This window comes from Carassius gibelio, chromosome A17 (genome assembly GCF_023724105.1).
Source record: "Carassius gibelio isolate Cgi1373 ecotype wild population from Czech Republic chromosome A17, carGib1.2-hapl.c, whole genome shotgun sequence".
NCBI classification, from domain to species: domain Eukaryota; kingdom Metazoa; phylum Chordata; class Actinopteri; order Cypriniformes; family Cyprinidae; genus Carassius; species Carassius gibelio.
This window is the reverse complement of record NC_068387.1, coordinates 25,711,428-25,734,686: the sequence shown is the minus strand read 5'-3', so window position 1 is coordinate 25,734,686 and position 23,259 is coordinate 25,711,428. Positions and strand designations below refer to the sequence as shown.

Below are 23,259 nucleotides of genomic sequence, written 5' to 3'. Positions count from 1 at the left end.
GCAATATATATATATAAATCTATATAAATATATATAGATGGTTAAAAAATGAAATAAAATGGAAAAGACTTCCACTTATTTTGATAAATAAATAAATAAATAACATGGATGTCTGGATAAACAAAATGGGAATAATTCTTAATAAACTGGATATTCATTAAATAAATGAAAATGGTTATATAAATAAAACGAATGGATAAATAAAATCAAAACCAAATGTACCAATAAATAAATAAATAATTTAAAACAAGATGGGAAGACTTCTTAATCTGGTGGTACTGTTAGCAGGAATGACTCAATAGTGTTTTACTAATTAGAGCAGATCAGCTTCGAAACGAGCAGAAGTGAATCAGCTGAAATACTGAGCACAATATAAAGACGGTTCATTCTGAGTTCACAGTGAGTTTCTGCTCACAAGGACAATAAGCAGCAAACACAGAGCCACAGTTTGATTTCCTTACCTTTGAGAAGCTGTCGGAGCAGGAGAAACCCGACTCAAAGTCAAGTGTGAAGCACAGGATCTTCCCTTGACTGCTGCACATGTAGCTCTTCGACTGCAGAAGAAGAACAACAGGAATATTTACAGCAGAACATTGCTTGCTGTAAACACTTTAAAAACAACAGACCGACATTCATATTTAAATCCCCGCGCAATCAACACTCCTGAACTCACATGCTTTATATTCCTGGGATAAAAACGGATGGACACACTGCACTTACACAGAGAAACTATGTCTATCAATACATTTTCTGAAGAAAAATCAATATCCAGTCCAATAATCCTCCAGTGCCATTTGATACTATGGTACTCTTATACTAATGTATTGAATGTATGGTTTCCGGGCCCTAATAATAATAATAATAATAATAATAATAATAATAATAATAATAATAATAATAATAATAATAATAATAATAATAATAATAATAATAATAAAAAACAGAACAATTCCAAGAGGGTTCACAGTGCTCAAGCCCTAATAAATTCAATTAAACCCAATTAACTAATTAAATGCGTACATTAAAAACACTTCTGCAGGCCATGCCTATTTTTTTAGGTACAGTAAATAAGTAAGAACATTTAATATATATATATATATATATATATATATATATATATATATATATATATATATATATACAAATGCATAGACAATTAAAATTAAATAAAAATGCAAGTAAAAATGAAATAAGTTTTTTGTAATGTAAATTTAATTAGCAATTAATTGCTTAAATATTTGCATTAAAGCAATAAATAAATTAATTAATTAATAAATGTAAAACATAAAAAACATACCTGCATACAAATATAATCATTATGAAAAATAATTTAAATATTTTTATTTCAAATTAAATCACTGTAAGCATCATTGTCAAATGTGAGTGCAATACTGATTATTATTGATACTACAGAACACATTTATGCTGAAACTGACTGACTACTGATAAGCATATTTACAACAACTTAATACTTATTTATAAAAATGCACACTCTAAATAAAAATGCAAAAGTAGTTAATAGTATGAGCGGATCTGAGAAACGCAGCCGTCTGCTTTGCTTTTCCAAATCAAATCCTCAAAAGAGGAAACATTTGTAGTTAAATATGCATGAAATGCAACAGTAATGTTAACAGTATTACAGTAAGTGGCTCTTGAAATCAATTAGGCATGAAGAGGAGAGCAGTGACATTAGGATTCTGCACCATCATCATGCAATCTGTTGAGCAGGAGAAGAAACGATTAAAGTTCGTCAACACAGCTCTGACTGATATAGAAGGAGCAGGGGAATTATTCACAGCTGTCCTGCTAGCATTTCTCTCTGCATTAAACTCTCCCATCTCCCATTTCTTTTTTATTTCAGTACCATTTTAGTATCAAGTCAGAAAAATAATAATGATAAAATGGAGATGGCTCATGATGGAGAAATGCACATTCAATTCACGGGCGAAGGCTCTGGTGGACTTCCTGAAGACAGCATGACAATTGCACGCTCCCTCAAAACTTGAGACATCTGTGGCATTGTGCTGTGTAATAAAACTGCACATTTTAGAGTGCTCTTTTATTGTAAATAAAGACACACCTGTGCATTAATCATGCTGTATGATCAGCATCTTGATATGCCACACCTGTGAAGTGGATGGATTGTCTCAGCAAAAGAGAATTGCTCACCAACATAGCTTTAGACAGATTTGTGAACAATATTTGAGTGAAATAGCCCTTTTGTGTACGTAGAAAAAATATTTCAATAGTTCAGCTCATGAAAAATGGCGGCTAAAACAACAGTAATTATAATTTTGTTCAGTGTATCTTTATATTTCAGCTTTAGTTTTAGTTGGGACTCTTATAGAACACAGAAAGCATGGAGTGTTTACTCTCTGCACAGACGTGCCGTCGCATTATAAGCAGTGCACGAAATCCAGCTGTCAGAGGAAAGCTAACGCCAGCGAAGCAGATTTTCAGTGCTTACTGTCTCCTGGCGTAAACGGTGCCTGTCACATGTAAAGCACTGAATACACACTGCTAATTGGAGAGCTTCTCCTGAGGGATGGGAAAAACATAGAGCGAGGTTTGTCGAGGATTTCCTTGTCACGCTGAGTGAAGAGAAAGTCCCAGCACGCTGCAAATGTGCCTCATTTCTTCTCTGCACTCTTTGAGACCACATGCAGACGCTACATAAACGGTCAAACATGTAACACTACACTGTTCGTCATACAAAACCCCTCTGAATCTAAAAACACAAGGCTGCCCCCCAAAAAATAAACAAAAATTATCAAATGTGTATTGTTTTAGTCGATCTAATGAATTGCTAAATATTTTTATACAATTTGTTTCGTTATTAAACATGCTCTCTGTAAGTGCAAACCCAAACACTTCTATCTATGCTAACTTTATTTTATGCATCATTGCATTTTGAAATGCATTTGACTTTAATTCATAATGTAACACAAGTACATTGCTGTAAGGTTTAACATGCATTAACAGTTTCAGGTAAACTACTGTCATGCAGTTTGAAGAAAATCTTTGAAGAAAGGGCAATGGAATTAAAGGTAAGGTAAACCCGAATACATTCATTTATTCATATTTTGAATAAATTTTAATTCTATATTTTATTTTAGATAAAAATTTTGTTTTTGTTGTTTTGATTTTTTTAATGTATAAGTAGTTTTTATAAATGTTTATTTCAGTTTTAGTTACATTACCATTTTAGTATCCAGTCAATAAATATCACAACATAAAATATCAGACAAAAATATACATAAAAAAAAATTACAAAGAATTTTACATTAAAAATTCATAAAAAAAAAAATATATATATATATATATATATATATATATATATATATATATATATATATATGTATGTCATAAAATATATATCAGAAAAAATACTAATTAAAAAAAATATATACTTTTGTATCATGAAATATATGAGGCATTATTTTTAATTGCAACAAATTCATCTCCAAAACATCTGGACAATATATTAATTATATATATATTTAATTTATACAGCATTTTATGGAGATATAAATATATTGTGAACATAAACATAAACAATTTTATGCATTAAGTTTTAGTACCATTTTAATATCAAGTTAAAATAAATGTAAGACTTCTTAATATTTAGTTTCAAGTTCTTTTATGGTTTCAGTGTAAGTTAACTATTTCATTTAACTCATCTGTTTTAATGGCACAGATATTCCAGCTGAGCTGCTGATCGCTGAATTAAACTGGTTTTATAATCAACACTGAACTGGTAACTCTAAAAATAGTCAAGATATTTTCTGTCTGAAAATAAAATCATGTTAACCCCTTGTAGTGTTTGCTGATCTTAATGAATTGCAACGGATGCATGACTACAACATCTGGACAAACAAAGGCTCATTAATTTGTATGGTTTGCTGTTTTTCATTTTAACTGCATCTCAAGAAAATGTACTCAAATTCTATACAAGTATGTGAACACAAACATGCATGCAACTGCATAAAATACACACATTTCTGTTATGTGTTTGCAATGCATTAGCCAATCGTCTGTTTGTATGCTTATCTAAAAGATGGTTCTGTCACAAGACAAAATCTAGCTGGCTACAGAACAAACTACTAATCAAGCACTAATTGAAATTCTCTGTCACCTTTAGTTGCATCCCTAAGGACAACATCTAATTTCAGCAGATATTTGTTCATTCCTGATGTGTTGAAGAAGCCTAAAACCGCTCTGCGGATAGTCTGAGATCATGCTGACAAACGCAGAATGAACCTATGTGCTTTTGGAGCTAATGTTAGCATTACGCCGCTCTTTAAAACACTCATGCATCTCTCAGCGCCGTCAATCACTGCGTCCTAAAGCAGAGCTGGACAATCACAGAATAACTGATGAAAGATAATAACATCAACAGCGGAGGAACGCGACACAAATCACTGAGTCTGCAACTATACTTAGTGAATGTGACTTTCATCTTAATTAGTCGTTTTTGTTCAGAGATGCAACACTAGGGTCTGAACAAATGTGCAACATTAATTATGGCAATTTTTTCTTCCATATTTATTTTAATATTTACAGGTAATATAAAAGCCTTTACATCATACTGTATGTTTGTGTGTGTGTGTGTGTGTGTGTGTGTGTACATGCATACACACACACACACACAGAACGAAACACGATGCATTAAGAGCGGGGGGGGTGAAAACTTTTGGAATTTGGAGATCAAGGTAAATTGTACTTCATTTGTGTTCCTGGAAACATGCAAGTATCTTCTGTTGCTTACGAAGGGGAGAAGTAAAAAAAAAAAAAAAAAAAAAGACATTTCAACAAAAGAAAAATTTGGACATCTTCATTCTGTTCAAAAGTTTCCAGCCTCCAGCTCTTAATGCATCTTGTTTCCTTCTGGATCATCGGTGAATGTTTGAACCTTTTATAATAGTTGTGTTTGAGTGGCTCAGTTGTCCTCACTGTGAAAATCATACAGTCACTTCTGGAAAGGGTTCAAATATGCAAAAATATATATATAAAAAAAAAGCCTGAAGCCTGAAGAATCTGAAGAACAGTTCTCAGTTTAACTGTTCAGATCAAACAAGGGACTCATGCACAACCATCACAAAACAGAACATCCTTCCATCCTTCCATCCATCCATCCATCCGTCTGTCCATCCATCCATCCATTCGTCCATCCATCCTTCCATCCATTCGTCCATCCTTCTATCCATACATCCATCCATCCATCCTTCCATCCATTCGTCCATCCTTCTATCCATCCATCCATCCTTCCATCCATCCATCCATCTGTCCTTCCATCCATCCATCCGTCCATCCATCCATCCGTCCATCCGTCATTCGATCCTTCCATCCATCCATCCATCCATCCATCCATCCATCCGTCCATCCATCCATCCATCCATCCATCCTTCCATCCATCCATCCATCATTCCATCCTTCCATCCATCCATCCGTCATTCCATCCTTCCATCCATCCGTCCATCCGTCATTCGATCCTTCCATCCATCCATCCATCCATCCATCCATCCGTCCATCCATCCATCTATCCATCCATCCATCCATCCATCCATCCATCCGCCATTCCATCCTTCCATCCATCCATCCCTCCTTCCATCCGTCCATCCATCCATCCGTCCATCCATCCATCCATCCATCCATCCGTCCATTCATCCATCCGTCCATCCGTCATTCCATCCTTCCATCCTTCCATCCATCCATCCGTCTGTCCATCCATCCATCCATCCATCCTTCCATCCATCCATCCATCCATCCATCAGTCCTTCCATCCATCCATCCGTCCATCCGTCATTCGATCCTTCCATCCATCCATCCGTCCATCCATCCATCCATCCATCCGTCATTCGATCCTTCCATCCATCCATCCATCCATCCATCCGTCATTCCATCCTTCCATCCATCCATCCCTCCTTCCATCCGTCCATCCATCCATCCATCCATCCATCCGTCATTCCATCCTTCCATCCATCCATCCGTCATTCCATCCTTCCATCCATCCATCCCTCCTTCCATCCGTCCATCCATCCATCCATCCGTCCATCCATCCATCCATCCATCCGTCCATTCATCCATCCGTCCATCCGTCATTCCATCCTTCCATCCTTCCATCCATCCATCCGTCTGTCCATCCATCCATCCATCCATCCATCCTTCCATCCATCCATCCATCCATCCATCCATCAGTCCTTCCATCCATCCATCCGTCCATCCGTCATTCGATCCTTCCATCCATCCATCCGTCCATCCATCCATCCATCCATCCGTCATTCGATCCTTCCATCCATCCATCCATCCGTCATTCCATCCTTCCATCCATCCGTCCATCCATCCATCTGTCCATCCGTCATTCGATCCTTCCATCCATCCATCCGTCCATCCATCCATCTATCCATCCATCCATCCATCCATCCGTCATTCCATCCTTCCATCCATCCATCCATCCATCCATCCATCCATCCATCCGTCATTCCATCCTTCCATCCATCCATCCATCCATTCGTCCATCCGTCCATCCATCCTTCCATCCATTCGTCCATCCTTCTATCCATACATCCATCCATCCATCCTTCCATCCATTCGTCCATCCTTCTATCCATCCATCCATCCATCCATCCATCCATCCGTCCATCCGTCATTTGATCCTTCCATCCATCCATCCATCCATCCGTCCATCCATCCATCCATCCATCCATCCATCCTCCTTTCTTAAGCTCTTTCAGAGCACTACAGTCTTCATTCACATCAGATGTGGTTTGGTTTGGTTTGGTTCAGATCTGACAGTCTCTTCATCTGAACCAGATCTCAGCGTCCTGAGCCCCGAGGACTCGTGATCCTGAACTCCCACAGACTTCCTCACATGAACCCGTCTTATAAAACCATTACACAATCCTTCACGCTGCCTCATAAACCCGTCCCGCTGTGGCGTTCCAGTCCGTACTGAGCACAGAGCAGAGTTTAAGTGCTTCTGAGGCGTACGGTGAGCGTTCTGGACGGACGGTGGCAGATAATCAGCGCTGCGTTTGCTGCGTGTTTCAGACTGAATCTGGGAGCTCTGCACGTTGCCCTTTCTGTATGGGTGCACTGCAGTGATTTAAATCGTCTCTGACAGCTTCGTTCCTTTGTATTATTTATAAATGTCTGGTTAAGGGTAGTCAGTAATACAGCTCATGAGCTCAGAGCTGCTTTCAGACCCTCTGCCTTTCGGCAAACAGGGGAAAAATGCACCAAAGTCCTTGAATAGACATGTGCTACAGCCCAGAGATAAAATCCAATATACTTGATGAGAAGAGATTCGTGGAAAAAGTTACAGATGGCCTTAATAAGTCTGGATTTATATCCTCTATTACAATTATTAGCTATAAAAATGGAACAAATTCATGAAATTCTTCTTTATAAACCATGTCACAAGCTGTTGCATTCATATCAATGAAAGAGCTTACATAAGGATGGATTCATGAACAAATTACCCAGAATTGCAATCAGCCAGTGTCTCAGGAATAAGAGCCATTCTGTGCAATTTGCTTGAAAAATATTTGCAATTCTTATTGAAATGGCAATGAATCAGAAAATAAAAAATGCTGGTCAGGTTTTTAAAAATCTGCTATCAAAGAGTCTGAAAGCACTTCACAAGAAACCTATTACCTTCATTTAGCTAGTGGTGGAAATAAATGTCATAAAATAAAAATAAAAGACCTACAGAAGACATGTAGACAATATATTACTAGTGCATAATAAAAAAATAAAGCATGGTGCAGCGCAAGGAAAGCTATCATTCCCAAAGAAGTCTTTCAGCATCATTTTATATTTATATAAAAGGTTTCATGTGTGAAAGTGGCTATTTAAATCATTTGCTACAGTTTAACAGATTTAATTAGAACAATCAGCCCTCAAAATAACTAAAAATTAGGGCTGCACAATATATGAAAATTTAATTCATATTGCAATATGGCAATGTGCAAGTTTCGACATCTCAGTTGATTTACTGTGAATCGAGCCGCTCTGAGACGCTGAAAAAACAAATCAAGAGCTGTAGTGTGTAAATGAACACAATGCAGTTATTTACATCCTTTACAGAAATCATTTACATTTATCAAACCGCCAAAATAAAAGCTCGATCCAGGGTTATTGTAGTTAACTAAAATTAAAGCCATGAAAAAAAAAAAATACATTTTTAGTACTTGAAATGAAATAAATGTGGTCACTAAAATAGAATAACACATTTAAAAAAAAAAAAAAAATGACATACTGTATATCATTTTATTTTAGTTTAAAATTATGTAATAAAATAAATAACATAAAATAAAATAAAAAATAAATAAAAAATATAGAGACGTTTAAAAAACTACAAAAAATATAAAAAACACAATAAAAACTTTGAAATGAAAAAGAAAATGGAAAATACAAATAAAAGCAAAATATGAATTAAAAGTATAATAGTAGTTTATTTTTCCAAATTGTTCAGCCCTTAAAGGACGGTTCACATTTAAAAAGTAAAAAGTCCATTTATCTGCCTTTTTTAAAGCTACTTTTTAATTTCTATGCACATACACTCTTCAACAAGATCACCCTAAGCATGCTAGAAAGATAAATTCAATATACTGCATATTGCAAAAAAAAAAAAAAAAAAAAAAAAAAAATCACAATCCCCGTTTCTTTTATTTTCTTTATTTTCAATATTGTTCCACCATCCTACAAAGGTCAAACTCATCCCATCCCATCACGAGCTGTAATTCTGCAGCGAATTTCATTTGAAAGCGAGCGTCATGTTATAAAGTGAGCACTGCACACAAAGAAATCCGTCAGAGACCGTCTCGTTCATGACGTGCCCTTCAAAGACACCGAAATGCCATCTGAAAATCGCCCTTGAAATAAAGAGCAAACGGACACATGTAGTAAATTTCTCTGTCATGACTTGGCAGCACGTCACGATGGTCTATTAGGCCTTTTTGTGGCCTTTACACATTCAATTAGCCTCGAATAAAACATCAGTGCTGTGTTAGATGAGGATTTTGATTTCTTGCATGGAATATGATACACAGTTTTTCCAGAGAGCCATTCATCTGCTCCTCTAAGCTAAAGTATGAGCGAATCAACGCTGAAGAGCCACCGGCAGAGCGCTAAACCTACTTAATGCTCATGAGCCGTAAATAAATATGCTGTAGCAATGTACACTTGGAGAAACGAGCAATGTGACGCTCTCCGTTTGACCCTGGGAGGCATTTAAGACGACTTAAATGTGAGTAACGCACGTTTTGACTTAAATCCCCTTCATCCCATGAACTTATGTTAGCATATACTTCATAATAGACAATGCTTCACTTGTCATATCCCACGTTCTCTGTGCTTCGTCTCTTGAAGTGGCATTTTGATGCTGATTGACAGATATATATATATTATAAATTAAAAGCCTCATTCTTGTTGCCGAAATGCAAAAAGTGAACCGCATTGACTTATTATTATTTATTACTGTAATGCATAACTGAAAAACAGATGATAATTCTGTTAAATAATGAAAATATTGCTACTTGATATCGTCAGAACAAGATGGTTTTCATTATTGTATTATAGTAATAAGAATAAAGCAATAAAACCCCTTAAATGCCATTTTATTGATTTCTATTGAAGCTTGTTTCTGGAAGGAAAATACAATTTAAAAAGTAATTGTGACTGTTCCTCACAGATGTGATTTATGTTTATTTATTTTCCAATTTCACATCTCACAATTCAGTAAAAAGTCAAGAATGTAAGATATAAACTCACGATTGTGAGAAAACTAAAATGCAAGACATAAACATGCAAAAAATAAAAATCCAAAATTTGAGACATAAATTCGCAATTATGTAAAAAAATAAAATAAATAAAAAAAGTAAAATAAATAAAAAATTTGACAAATAAATTCGCAATTCTATAAAAAAATAAATTAATTAAAAATTAAAAATAAATTAAAAATTAGAGAAATAAATTTGCAATTATGTATTTTTTAAAAAAATAAATTAAAAATTAAAAATAAATTAAAAATTTGAGGAATAAATTCGCAATTATGTAAAAAAAAATCTAACATTTAAGACAAACTCAATTCTGAGGGAAAAAAAACTATTAAAATTTGAGATATAAACTCACAATTCTGAAAAAGTCCCAAATTAAAGATATAAATATGCAATTATGAGAAAGATAGTTACAAATAGAAGATATAACCATGCAATTCTGAGAAAAAAAAAATATATAAACTAGCAATTCTGGAAAATAAAGTCCAAAAGGGGAGACATAAATGTGCAATTCTGAAAAAAAAGCTAAAAATATAAGACATAAATTCGTAATTCTGAGACAAAAAGTCCTAAATGAAATATTAAACATGCAATTCAGAGAAAAAAAATCTTCAAAATATAAGATATAAACACGCAATTATGAGAAAAAAAGTCAAAACATAAGATATTAATTATACATTTAAATAATAATAATAAATGATGACATAAAAAAGTCAGAACTGTGAGGAAAAAGTCACAAATACATTTTGAATAGTAGTGTTTATTTGACAAAAATATTGACTGAGCAAATACAAAACTGTTGAGAACATTATCAAAAGAATAAAGCAATGAAAGCCCTTTAAAAGCCCAGGTTAGTGCTCACCCGGACTCTCTGCACCTCCATGAAGACGGCTCTCTGGAAGGCCTTCTCCCACAGCACCAGCTCTGAGCCCAGCTCCACGCTGAAGCAGAAGCTCTGTCCGTGACCCACCAGCACACTGAAGCAGAAGAGTTCACTGTCCCGCAGCTCACCGTCCTGCTGGAGCCCCACATACAGCCTGCTCTGGATCCAGCAGTCTTCAGCTATCCACAGCTGGACACAGTCAGACAAACACCGTTTATATGCTTCCTGTATTACTATAAACACCAATAGAGTTTCCGTAAGACTTCTGTTCAACAAGGCTGCATTAATGTTATCAAAATACAGTAAAAACTGCAATATTGTGAACTATTTCTACAATTCACTAATTACATATATTTTAAGAAGCTATTTATTTCTGTGATGCACAGCTGTATTTTCAGCATCATTCCTCCAGTCTTCAGTGTCACATGATCTTCCGAAAGCATGAACATATGAGGATTCACTGCTCAAGAAACATTTCTGATTATTATCAGTGTTGAACACAGTTGTGCTGCTTCAGATTTTTGTGTAAACTGTGATACGTTTTATTTTTCAGGATTCACAGATGAATATAAAGCTCAAAAGAACAGTGTTTATGTGAAAGGGAAATATTTTGTGACTTTACATATGTCTTTATTGACAATTTTATCAATTTAATGCATCCTTGCTGAATAAAAGTATTCAATTCTTCAAAAAGAAATCCAAGTCCAGACTTCTATATAACTTCTATATATATATATATATATATATATATATATATATATATATATATATATATATATATATATATATATATATATATATATATATATATATATATATATAAAATGTGTATTTATTATTATTATTTATCATTGGCCATCAATAAATATATATATATATATATATATATATATATATATATATATATATATATATATATATATATATATATATATATATATATATATATATATATATATATATATTGTTAAGCTGAAAATATTATCAAATACACATATATTTTTTTCCACATTTTTTCATTTTTTTTTTCATTAAAACAAATAGATAAATGCATTTTTATATTTATTTAAAATATATATATATATATATATATATATATATATATATATATATATTATGTAAACACATATTTCATTTCTTTTGAATAACGTGCACTGATGAATCAGTAAAACCAAGAACATGATTTTTGATTTCATGTTGATTTCAAATAACAAACCAAATAAATCCAGAGTAATAATGAGCATCTAGTGATAAAAGCCGTACCTTATGAACCTTAAAGAGAACCTCACAGAGGTGAAAACTAGCCTCTGCTTGAGCCCAGTCTGATGCCAAGATCTGATTCAGAAACACAGAAAGAAATCTCACTGTTACACATCCATGAAGAAACCTGAGGTTGAAGGAACAGTTCACCCAAAAAAGAAAATGTGCTGAAAATGTTCTCACTCTAAGGCCACTAGAGATGTAGATGAGTTTGTTTCTTCATCAGGTTTGGAGAAATGTAGCATTGCATCAGTGTCTCATCAATGGATGCTCTGCAGTGAATGGGTGCCGTCAGACTCTCATTAAAAAACAGCCACATATTTGTTTAGAGCTGTTTAAACGCTGCTTGATCTGTGCAGATTTCTCTCCTGATTCAGACCAGAACACTTTTTCACTGGAGGAAGTGTTATTATGGATTATAGACTCTATGTGTTTGAGTTAAAATCATCTTAATGCTGGATTTCTTTCATCTTTTGTCTTCTCCAGATGTTAACTGATGGACTGGAGTGCTGTGGATTATTGGGATGTTTTTATCTCATTATGACGGCACCCATTCACTGCAGAGCATCCATTGATGAGACACTGATGCAATGCTGCATTTCTCCAAACCTGATGAAGAAACAAACTCATCTACATCTCGTAAAGCACAATCAGTGATGGCATTTTCAGCACATGTTAATTTTCAGGTGAATTACTCCATTAAGAGAACAAGTGCACGGTGTCCAGGTTTGTGGATCAATCCTACAATCATTCAACACAAGTCTGTTAACCAAAAAGAAATGCAATGTAACGCAGACACTGATTCAGATTCTACTAATTCATGAATTCACTAGTTGCAATGGTCATTTGTTGTATTTCTTGCCTTCAGAAATAGATTTCAACGCTCCCATTTCCATTAAAATGAAAACGTTTGCAGTAATTACCTCGTCGTGACCTACAGAGACGTAAGGCTTATTTAACAGTCAGTTCTCTCTAAAGCAGCACAGACGTAAATCTGAAACATAATGAGATGCTAATGAATCTGCTGAATGTCTCTCTAGGCTTTAAGACATGTTAAATGCTATGTTTCCTCCGATTTCTCTCTTTATTAATGCAGTAATGCACATTTAATGCAATGGCGAGAAATGTCAGCACAGCATTATTTTGGTTAAAACCACTTACAGTAACATGAATGCAGTCGTAACGGAGTCACGTAGAGGACGGCGCTGGAGTCGAGCTAAATATCGCATTGCATTAGGAATAACACACAGAACAGTGCCAACCCAAAGTGCAGGGCTGTATTTCACAACTGATGAAACCTGTGTCTTCAGGCTTAATGGCAAAGATAAAACATTTGTCACCAATAACGCATTTGTACGAGGACTCGGCGGTAATGGCTTCTCCTCACCGCAGTCCATTAGATACTAATAGATTGATTATATATGATGAGAATGGATGCAGCAGAGGACAGGTGAGCTTTAGCATACTGCCATACTATGTGTACTAGTTCTGCAGTGTGTACTAGTTTCCAGTAGTACACTAGTGATTGAAATGTGTTTCACATGCTATTTACGATTCCCACAATGACCAAATAATAATAATAATAATAATAATAATAATAATAATAATAATAATAATAATAATAATAATATATAAATGTACAGATTGGTCAGAATTCTATGGAAGTTTGGATAAAACAAAAGTATATATATATATATACTTCAGGTGAAATTATTAATAAAATCAAATCAAATAAAATATAATTTAATGTGTATGATTATTTTTAAAAATAGATTGTTTGTAAATAATATTTTTTTATTATATATGTGTTTGTGTATAATTATTGAAATTACTTATTTAATAATATAATATAAAATAATATAAAATAAAATAAAATAATATAATATAACATAATATATTATAAAATAATATAATATAATATAACATAATATAATCTAATATATATTATAATATAATATAATATAACATGATATAATATAATATGATATAATATAATATAACATAATATAACATGATATAATACAATATAATATGATATAATATGAAATAATATAATATAATATAATATAATATAATATAATATAATAGAACATGATATAATATAATATAATATAATATGATATAATATGAAATAATATAACATTATATAATATAATATAATATAATATAATATAATATAATATAATATAATATAATATAATATAATATAATATAATATAACATGATATAATATGACATAATATAATATAATATAACATGATATAATATGACATAATATAATATAATATAATATAACATGATATAATATAATATAATATAATATAACATGATATAATATGACATAATATAATATAATATAACATGATATAATATGACATAATATAATATAATATAATATAATATAATATAATATAATATAATATAATATAATATAATATAATATAATATAACATACATAACATAATATAAATGTAAAACTTGCAGGAACCATTAATAGCATGACATAGCAATATTCTATTCTATTCTATTCTATTCTATTCTATTCTATTCTATTCTATTCTATTCTCCTGACACAGCAACATTAATAACTTGAATAAAGGCTTGGTTTTGTGGCAGTAGAAGCGCTGCCTGCATCACACATGTCCCGTCTCTCTCAGTCTGTTCGAGTGTTTGTGACACATGCATGATCTTACAGGAGGACTCCTGAAGACGAGGAGAGAAGATCCTCTCAGAGCCAGGAACCTGCAGCTGTGAAGGAGCTCGACGTCGCCGCCCTGCAGGTGTTCACACACCCAGCCCATGTGGACGACCTGAGGAGAAAACAGTGTGTGTGTGTTCAGCTCACATCCACAGCCCTTCCTCTGCTGAAGTAAATATGATTGAATTACTTTCTGCTGCTTATGAATTAATAATTATATTACAACAGAGAGCCAGAAGTCATGACACGATTGCTCTGAGATTATGATATCTCTCTCATACTGCAATGGTGAAATATGATGATGCTGCACAATATTAATAATTACTTTCTGTCCTATGATTTAGATGAATGTCATTGTAGAAATGGCCTACCTGATCATCAGGAGAACAGAATTTATTTGTCATTTTTATCTGAAACGAACAAAAGCATTTATAAATCAATAATTGTATCAAACTTTTCTTTATATATCAAGTAATTAATTAACTGATTTATTCTTTTTTTTTATTAGTTTTTTCACAAATGCACTTTATAATAAATAATACTATATATATATATATATATATATATATATATATATATATATATATATATATATATATGATTATAATGATTATTAATAACTGATTTTTTAGCTTAATTATACACTTTATTATACACTACAATTAGTATCAAATTTATTTATTTATTTATTTATTATTATTTTATGCTTAAAGTTGTACACTTTCTTCACAGATGTTCTTCACAATAAAATAATAATAATAATAATAATAATAATAATAATAATAATAATAATAATAATAATAATAATAATAATAATAATAATAATAATTAATTATATATTATTAATAATGTAATATTATTTTATTCAGAAGTATTAATTAATTAATTCATTAATTTTGCATTACATAATGCTTTAAAAAAATAGAGGAATGTTTAAATTTGCTTCATTGTCATGAAAGCAATAAAAAAGTATTAAAAATGCTTTAATCCAACTATATATTAACATTTTGTTATGTTGTTAAATGTTGTCAGGAAAATGCATTTAATTATTATTATTATTATTATTATTATTATTATTATTATATGATTATTATAAACAGATTCATTTTACTTAAATTATTTTTACTTTATTTTACAATTGTTATAATATGATTATTGTGATTATAATAATAATAATAATAATAATAATAATAAAAACAACAACGGAAAAATGTATTTATTCATTTATTTTGCATTACATTATGCTATTAAGCATGAGAGGGAAGGTTTAAATTTGTTTTGAACAAAGTATTAAAAACTGTAAATTTTTATGCAAACTATTTATTTTATTTCATTGTTAAATATTGCCAGCACAATAGCAGAAATGTTTTGGGCGATTCACCCTTGTGAGGGAGAGTTTCACTCTGTTTTTGTAAAAATGCAGCATGCAGATCTATTGAGTTTCTCTAGATCATTGCTCTTTGGCCTTGATTCCAGCGCTCTCAAATAATATCGCCTAACGATCTCATTTCCTGTGCGTTGTTTTAATTAGTGCATGCGCTGATGATCCAATGGGCTTTTTCTGAAGCTGTCACACAGCTGCCTGCTTTACGTGCAATTACTGCGCTGACGTCAGCTAATGATGGAGACAGACGCTGATTGCTAAACGTCCAATTACCAGCTGATTGTACGTGCGCGTGGAAGCGGATGTGTTATTGTGCTGACCTATAACCTATAAATAGAGCGAGTGACACATGCTTGAGCAGGAGATGAGTGTCGTTTGGCGTATTATGGGCTGATAAGACGAGTTTGGCTGCTATTCACTGGCGCTCCAGGTTACTGTCAATCACTGCTGACAAACAGATTGATTTAGAAACATTATTACAGCCTCCAAAACACTAAAAATTATGACTTATTATAAATATATGTTTCAATGTGACTTATTAACTCACTTCATTATAGTTATAGGTAATTATCAAAATTAATAATACATTTTAATAATAATATGTTTTATTTATAACACGCCTTTCCCAAGCTCAAGATCATTGTACAAGGAGAAAATAAATAATTAAAATAGAATAATAATCTGGAAATAAATTCCATATTATACCAGTCTAATAATAATAATAATAATAATAATAATAATAATAATAATAATAATAATAATAATAATGGTTTAATAACAATATTTATTATAAAAAATATAATATAATAATAACCCAACAAAGCAATATTATTATAGTTCTAAAATAATAATCTAAAAAGTATTATTTTAAATTGTTTTAAATTGTAAACTACATCTGTGTAGAGTACAAAAGAGTAAATTAAAGTAAAATAATAATAAATACATTTGGTTAATAATAACTGTTTTTAAAATTAAAGAACATCTGTCAAGTATACAAAAATGTTAATCATAATAATCATAAATGTAAGTAAAAATTAATAAATGAATACATCTCTTTTATAATAATAATAATAATAATAATAATAATAATAATAATGTGTACTTTTTAAATTGTGAAGTACATATGTGAGTGTAGTCTATTTTAAGAATATATAACTAAATAAATTAATCAATTAATCAATCAATCAACAATTTTTCATAATTATAATAAAAGAAAATGTCAAGACAAGGCAAATTCCAGTTGCATATTCATATTTCATTGTGAAACCGGTCATTAAATCTCACTGGCTTCTAGTCCAGTGTACATCAGTGCATCACAAGCGGCATCGGGTCTAATTGTCTTCTTCCACATTACATGTCTCATGGTTTCACTTACACTAATGCCGCGGCAGATAATGCATGTCACTTACGCTCTCCTGGGTCAAATCGTTGATATTTGTTGATATTGCTTGAAGCCAGTCTGTGCTTTCAGCTGCAGTGCAAAACTGAAGAGCATGCGTGCAAACTCCATCTAAGGCAATGACTTCAAAACTGTTCGATCTGGATAAAGAGACATACAAATAAAATTGACAGATAACAGCACAACTGTTTTAAATAACTTTCAAATTACTATTAGTATTGTAATTGTTTAATTAAACACAAATAATAATAATAATAATAATAATAATAATAATAATAATAATATATTAAACTGATAACAATTATTATTATTATATTACAATTGTTATTATTAAAATGGTTATACATTAATAATAATAATACTAATAATGATGCATTAATATGAATACATTCAAATACCTTAGCAAAAATACTTGTTATTATTATTATTTATATTTTCAATATCATCATTCAATTAAATATACAAATAATAATGATGTTATAGTGCTTTTGGTCACAGGTGGTTTACAGTACAAAATCACAGATGATTCACATTAATAAAAAAAAAAAAAAAAAATAGGCTAGTAGATAGATGATAGAAAGTATGCATAAAGAAAATTAAACCGGTGAGGTGAACAATATACACTTTTTTTTTTAAATGCTCTATTTGAAAACGAAATAAATGTATAATAATAATTCCAAATAAATTCCATAAATCCAGATTATATAAATTGTTTTTAATTGTATTGTTCAAATTCAAATGTACTCTTTCCTTCCAATTTCCAATAATAAAAAACTATAAAATTATAATAAAATACAATTACTTTTAAAATGTGCAGTTCATCTGTGTAGTGTACATTACTCTTTTAGAGAATTTAATTTTTTTGCATTGCATTAATGTTTTCCCATTATAAATTACCAGATGGTGATCCATATATATTGTAAATATATATATATATATATATATATATATATATATATATATATATATATATATATATATATATATATATATATATATATACAAATATCTGGATACAAATATCATAGCAACATCAAAACTGATGGGTGGATGGATGGATGGATGGATGAATGAATGGATGGATGAATGGACGGATTGAAGTATGAATGGATGGGTGTGTGGATGGATGGATGGATGGATGGATAATGGTTGGATGGATGGATTTATGGAGGGATGGATCGATTGAAGGATGGATGGATGGATTAAAGGATGGATGGATTAATGGATGGATGGATTAAAGGATGGATGGATTAATGGATGGATGGTTTGAACTATGGATGGACGGGTGGGTGGATTGATTTATGGGGGAATGGATAGATAGATGGATGGATGGATGGATGGATGGATGGATGGATGGATTGATTGAAAGATGGATGGATGGATTAATGGATGGATGGATGAATGGATAAATTGAAGGATGGATGGATTGAAGTATGGATGGATGGGTGGGTGGGTGTGTGGATGGATGGATGGGTCGACTGAAGGATGGATGGATGGATGGATGGGTGAATGGATGGATGGATGAATGGATGGATTGAAGGTTGGATGGATGGATGGATTGAAGTAAGGATGGATGGGTGTGGTTGGGTGGGTGTGTGGATGGATGGATGGATGGATAATGGTTGGATGGATGGATTTATGGGGGGATGGATAGATAGATGGATGGATTGATTGAAGGATGGATGGATGGATTAATTGAATGATGGATGGATGGATGTATGGATGGATGAATTTAATGATGGATGGATGGATTGAAGTATGGATGGATGGGTGGGTGGGTGTGTGGATGGATGGATGGGTCGACTGAAGGATAGATGGATGGATGGATGGATGGATGGATGGATGGATGGATGAATTTAATGATGGATGGATGGATTGAAGTATGGATGGATGGGTGGGTGGGTGTGTGGATGGATGGATGGATGGATGAATTGAATGATGGATGGATGGATTGAAGTATGGATGGATGGGTGGGTGGGTGTGTGGATGGATGGATGGATGGATCGACTGAAGGATGGATGGATGGATGGATGGATGGATGGATGGATGGATAGATGGATGGATGAATGGATGGATTGAAGGTTGGATGGATGGATGGATTAAAGTAAGGATGGATGGGTGTGGTTGGGTGGGTGTGTGGATGGATGGATGGATAATGGTTGGATGGATGGATTTATGGATGATGGGTGAGCGGGTGTGTGCATGGATAGATAGACTGTACACAAATTTTATAGCAATATCAAAACTAATAAAAAATAAATGGGTCATAAAAACAAACAGTATAAAAATCCCATAGCAACGTCAAACCTGCAAAGTAGATTTGTGAAGTGTATTGCATTGTGAATTTTAATAAAGATGGGATTTTTATTCATGTATTCCCATTAGAAATTCCCAAATGATGATGCAATCAATCAATCAATCAATCAGGCCATTGAATCAGATTGCATTCAAATCTCCCAGCATTATCAAAAGACTGACATCAAACATGGTTTCAGTTCAGATTTTGCTACCTGCTTATTTCCGTTTGTTTTAAATGTTCAAAGCTATCATTTCAGATTCTCAGTGATGAGATGCATTCGTTGATAGACAGTGTTGTCACACTCAGTCCACCTTCAACTGTCTGTAATGAGCGGCTTTGACATGTAATTTCAGTGTGTGTTTGGAGCGTGCAGCAGATGAATAACACTCTGATTTGCAGGACTGACTATTTAATGATAGCTGTCAAAAAGACTGTCGCGTCAAAATATTGTGCGTCCTTTCCATTGTGGCCTTCTCAGTGCAGGTGATTATGAAGGGCTACAGAGGGCAAAAGGCAGTGAGATGAACATTTCTAAAGCATTGCTCTCAAAACACGACATCTATAGCAGCTTCCAACTTTTCCAATAAAGCAATGCAATAAATGGCATGATATCAATTAATGCCAACCATGTGTGAGATGCGTCCATTCAGCGCTTGGCCTTTTTCAGATAGAAATTGCCTGGAGACTGTAATGTTCTGCTTGAACTAGCAGCAGACTGTAGCCTAGCGCTTTGAGTGACTGACAGAACACAATAAAAAATCTATTAGTCTGGAGAGCGCACGTCTTCATCGGCCATCGCATACATAGAGAGAGATGACAGCAGCGAGAGGAAAGGACGAGAGACTGAAGATGCTTTCGGCTTCTGGGAACTTCTTACATTCAGTGGGAATGGGGTATTGTGATGTGAAAACTGAGTATTAATAAGATTAAAAGCTGAAAATCCTTCATGAAAGATGGACTCTTAGATGTTAAAAGTTTTAAAATGCATTCAATCGCTCCAAAAATATATCACTCGAGGGGTTTGCTTGAAGTTCTGCTAGATAAAAAAAGTAGTAAAGTCGATGGTCGGAAAAACAAATCAATTACTACCTAGAGATCAATAGCACAACATAGGGTACTTAAATAGTCCAAAATACTTTATTGAAACTTTAGACCCAAACTTTTTAACATTGAAGGCTAAACATCAAATTTGACTGAGGGCTGTGGGTCAAAGTAAATGTTGCATTATATTGAATTATGTTATATTAAAATGCACGACAGAAGACATGTGCAGTAGGTTTTACAAGGTTAGAATCAAAGGTGTCAGACCTGAAACTCCACTTGGAGTCGAGCCCGGCGCACATCGAAATATATTCAGATTATGCATTCTGCCTAATTAAGGATCTGCTTTCCACCTGCTGCAATCACGAGCTTCGAGTTTTAAAGGGGATATCTCTTTTATCGCCGATGTGATGTGATATAATTCTGATTTCAATAGCAGATGACTAGAGATAGAGCCACTTCTTCTCGACCCGCGGCTGATGCATCGCAGACCTTTCCAGACACAGCATGCCACTGCATAGATATTGGATTTAACATCCTCTTACCTAATGCAAAACACTGGGCAAACCTTAAAGCTTGTGTGGCATCACGGCAGATTACCGTACCTTAATTTGTCGGTTCCAGCTTTGTGTCGAGAGATCCGAGCCATGAACAGAGGGAGGCTGAGGGCATCTAGCCAGCGCTTCTCATACTTTGGTTCATTAGCCGAAGGTGAGGAGGGCGATGACGGGGCCTGGACGGAATAAATAAGAGGGAGAGAGTCAGAGGCCGGAGCAGAAACATCTCGTTTTAGTGCCCTTTGATCACAACAGCCGCAGGACACAATCCAAAAGCATCCGAGGTACTCGGACCTGACTGATAATAACTCCGGCTCAACATGATCCTGCAGTATTTTACAAATTAATGAGGATTACAGCATGCATGGCATGTTTCATGCATATTCACACGCGCACCATGATGAAAAGTCTAAAGCACATGAACGTTTCTGTCGCTTTATACACACAGTTAGACTTTGAAAGCTACGGGAGTGCATTTCAGCCACAGAATTAAAATAAATAAATTACTGCACATTTTTATTACAGAAAAAACATTTTGGGCTTATACACTGCAATTCTGAATTGTTCACAAATTGTGAGATAAAAACATGCAATTACGTTTTTTTTTTTTTTTCTTATTCTAAAACAAAGAAACACCTTTTTGATGCAATTTTTAATTTTTGCCCCTTGAGAATTCTAAGTTTACATGTTGCAATAAAAAAAATATATATATATATATTATATATAAATTATATATATTATATATATATACAGTTTATAGTCTTCAAAATGTGCATCCCTATTACATTTGTGCAATGCTCTCTTTAAATGCAAAATCCCATAAGTCATATCAGTATTAACATTATGCATGACATGCATGAATCTCTTGGATACACAAAAGCTTATAAATCTCCTCATATCAAATCAAAATCATATTTTTCTGCAAAACACATCAGTACAAGGTGCTTCGCAGTAGCTGCAGGATGCTTAAGATGAGGATATATATATATATATATATATATATATATATATATATATATATATATATATATATATATATATATATATTTATTTATTTTTTTTTTTTATTTTTTTTTTGAGTCATTTCTGACCTTGATGCTAGATGTAATGTACAGGGCATTTTAGGTTTGTTTTAAAAAGTCACCAATTTTAGATTAAGGTCTTTCTCCAGTTATATTCTCCACTCTGCTGTTTATTCGGACTGAGGCTGGATAATTAAACTTGATTTGACTTTCATGTTGAGCTCAGAGATGACACTGAATGAATCTGAATCATTGCATCTGTGTACAATGTGCCTGGAAGCTTTTACATACGATGCGTCTAGAGGAGCTTCATTTTTAGGGCCGAATGGGCCGTTGGTGTAGTTGAGGCTTCTTTTTAGGACAGCAGTGTTATGAATGGTAACTAGCAGTATAAAAAAAAATAAAAAAAACGTATAGATCGTCTGGGGCTTGGGCTGAATTTAGCCTAGTTTTATGTAACTTACAATTTATGCACTACTAATTATTGCTTGTTGCACAACTAAACTAAGTTTAAATCTAACAATATGTATAAGCTAAATATTAACAGACTGAATTGCATCAATATGCTTTTGTTTTACCTGACAAGATTTGAATCATTTAGACATACAGTATATGATAATGTTGATATTTACTCTTATTAACATTATATATACCGTATTTTTCCGGACTATAAGTCATTATTTTTCTCATAGTTTGGCTGATCCTGCGACTTATAGTCAGGTGCGACTTATTTATCAAAATTAATTTGACATGAACCGAGAGAAATGAACCAAGAGAAAACATTACCGTCTCCAGCCGCCAGAGGGCGCTCTATGCTGCTCAGTTCTCCTGTAGTCTACACTCATAGAGCGCCCTCTGGCGGCTGGAGACGGTAATGCTTTCTCTTGGTTCTAAATAAATGCGACTTATAGTCCAGTGCGACTTATATATGTTTTTT

The 23,259-nt window shown here is 33.0% G+C and overlaps 1 protein-coding gene across 1 annotated transcript in view; it reads right to left on the bottom strand.

Moving 5' to 3' along the window:
• Window positions 1-23,259, bottom strand: part of LOC128031822 (gamma-2-syntrophin) — a 51,784-nt gene that overhangs the window by 4,294 nt on the left and 24,231 nt on the right. The window contains exons 9-15 of the mRNA XM_052620283.1: window positions 21,349-21,476; window positions 17,414-17,543; window positions 14,992-15,030; window positions 14,616-14,732; window positions 11,926-11,997; window positions 10,642-10,851; window positions 462-554 (exon numbers count right to left, since the gene is read on the bottom strand). Coding sequence (XP_052476243.1) covers window positions 462-554; window positions 10,642-10,851; window positions 11,926-11,997; window positions 14,616-14,732; window positions 14,992-15,030; window positions 17,414-17,543; window positions 21,349-21,476 — 789 coding nt within the window. The remainder of the gene's footprint in view (window positions 1-461; window positions 555-10,641; window positions 10,852-11,925; window positions 11,998-14,615; window positions 14,733-14,991; window positions 15,031-17,413; window positions 17,544-21,348; window positions 21,477-23,259) is intronic.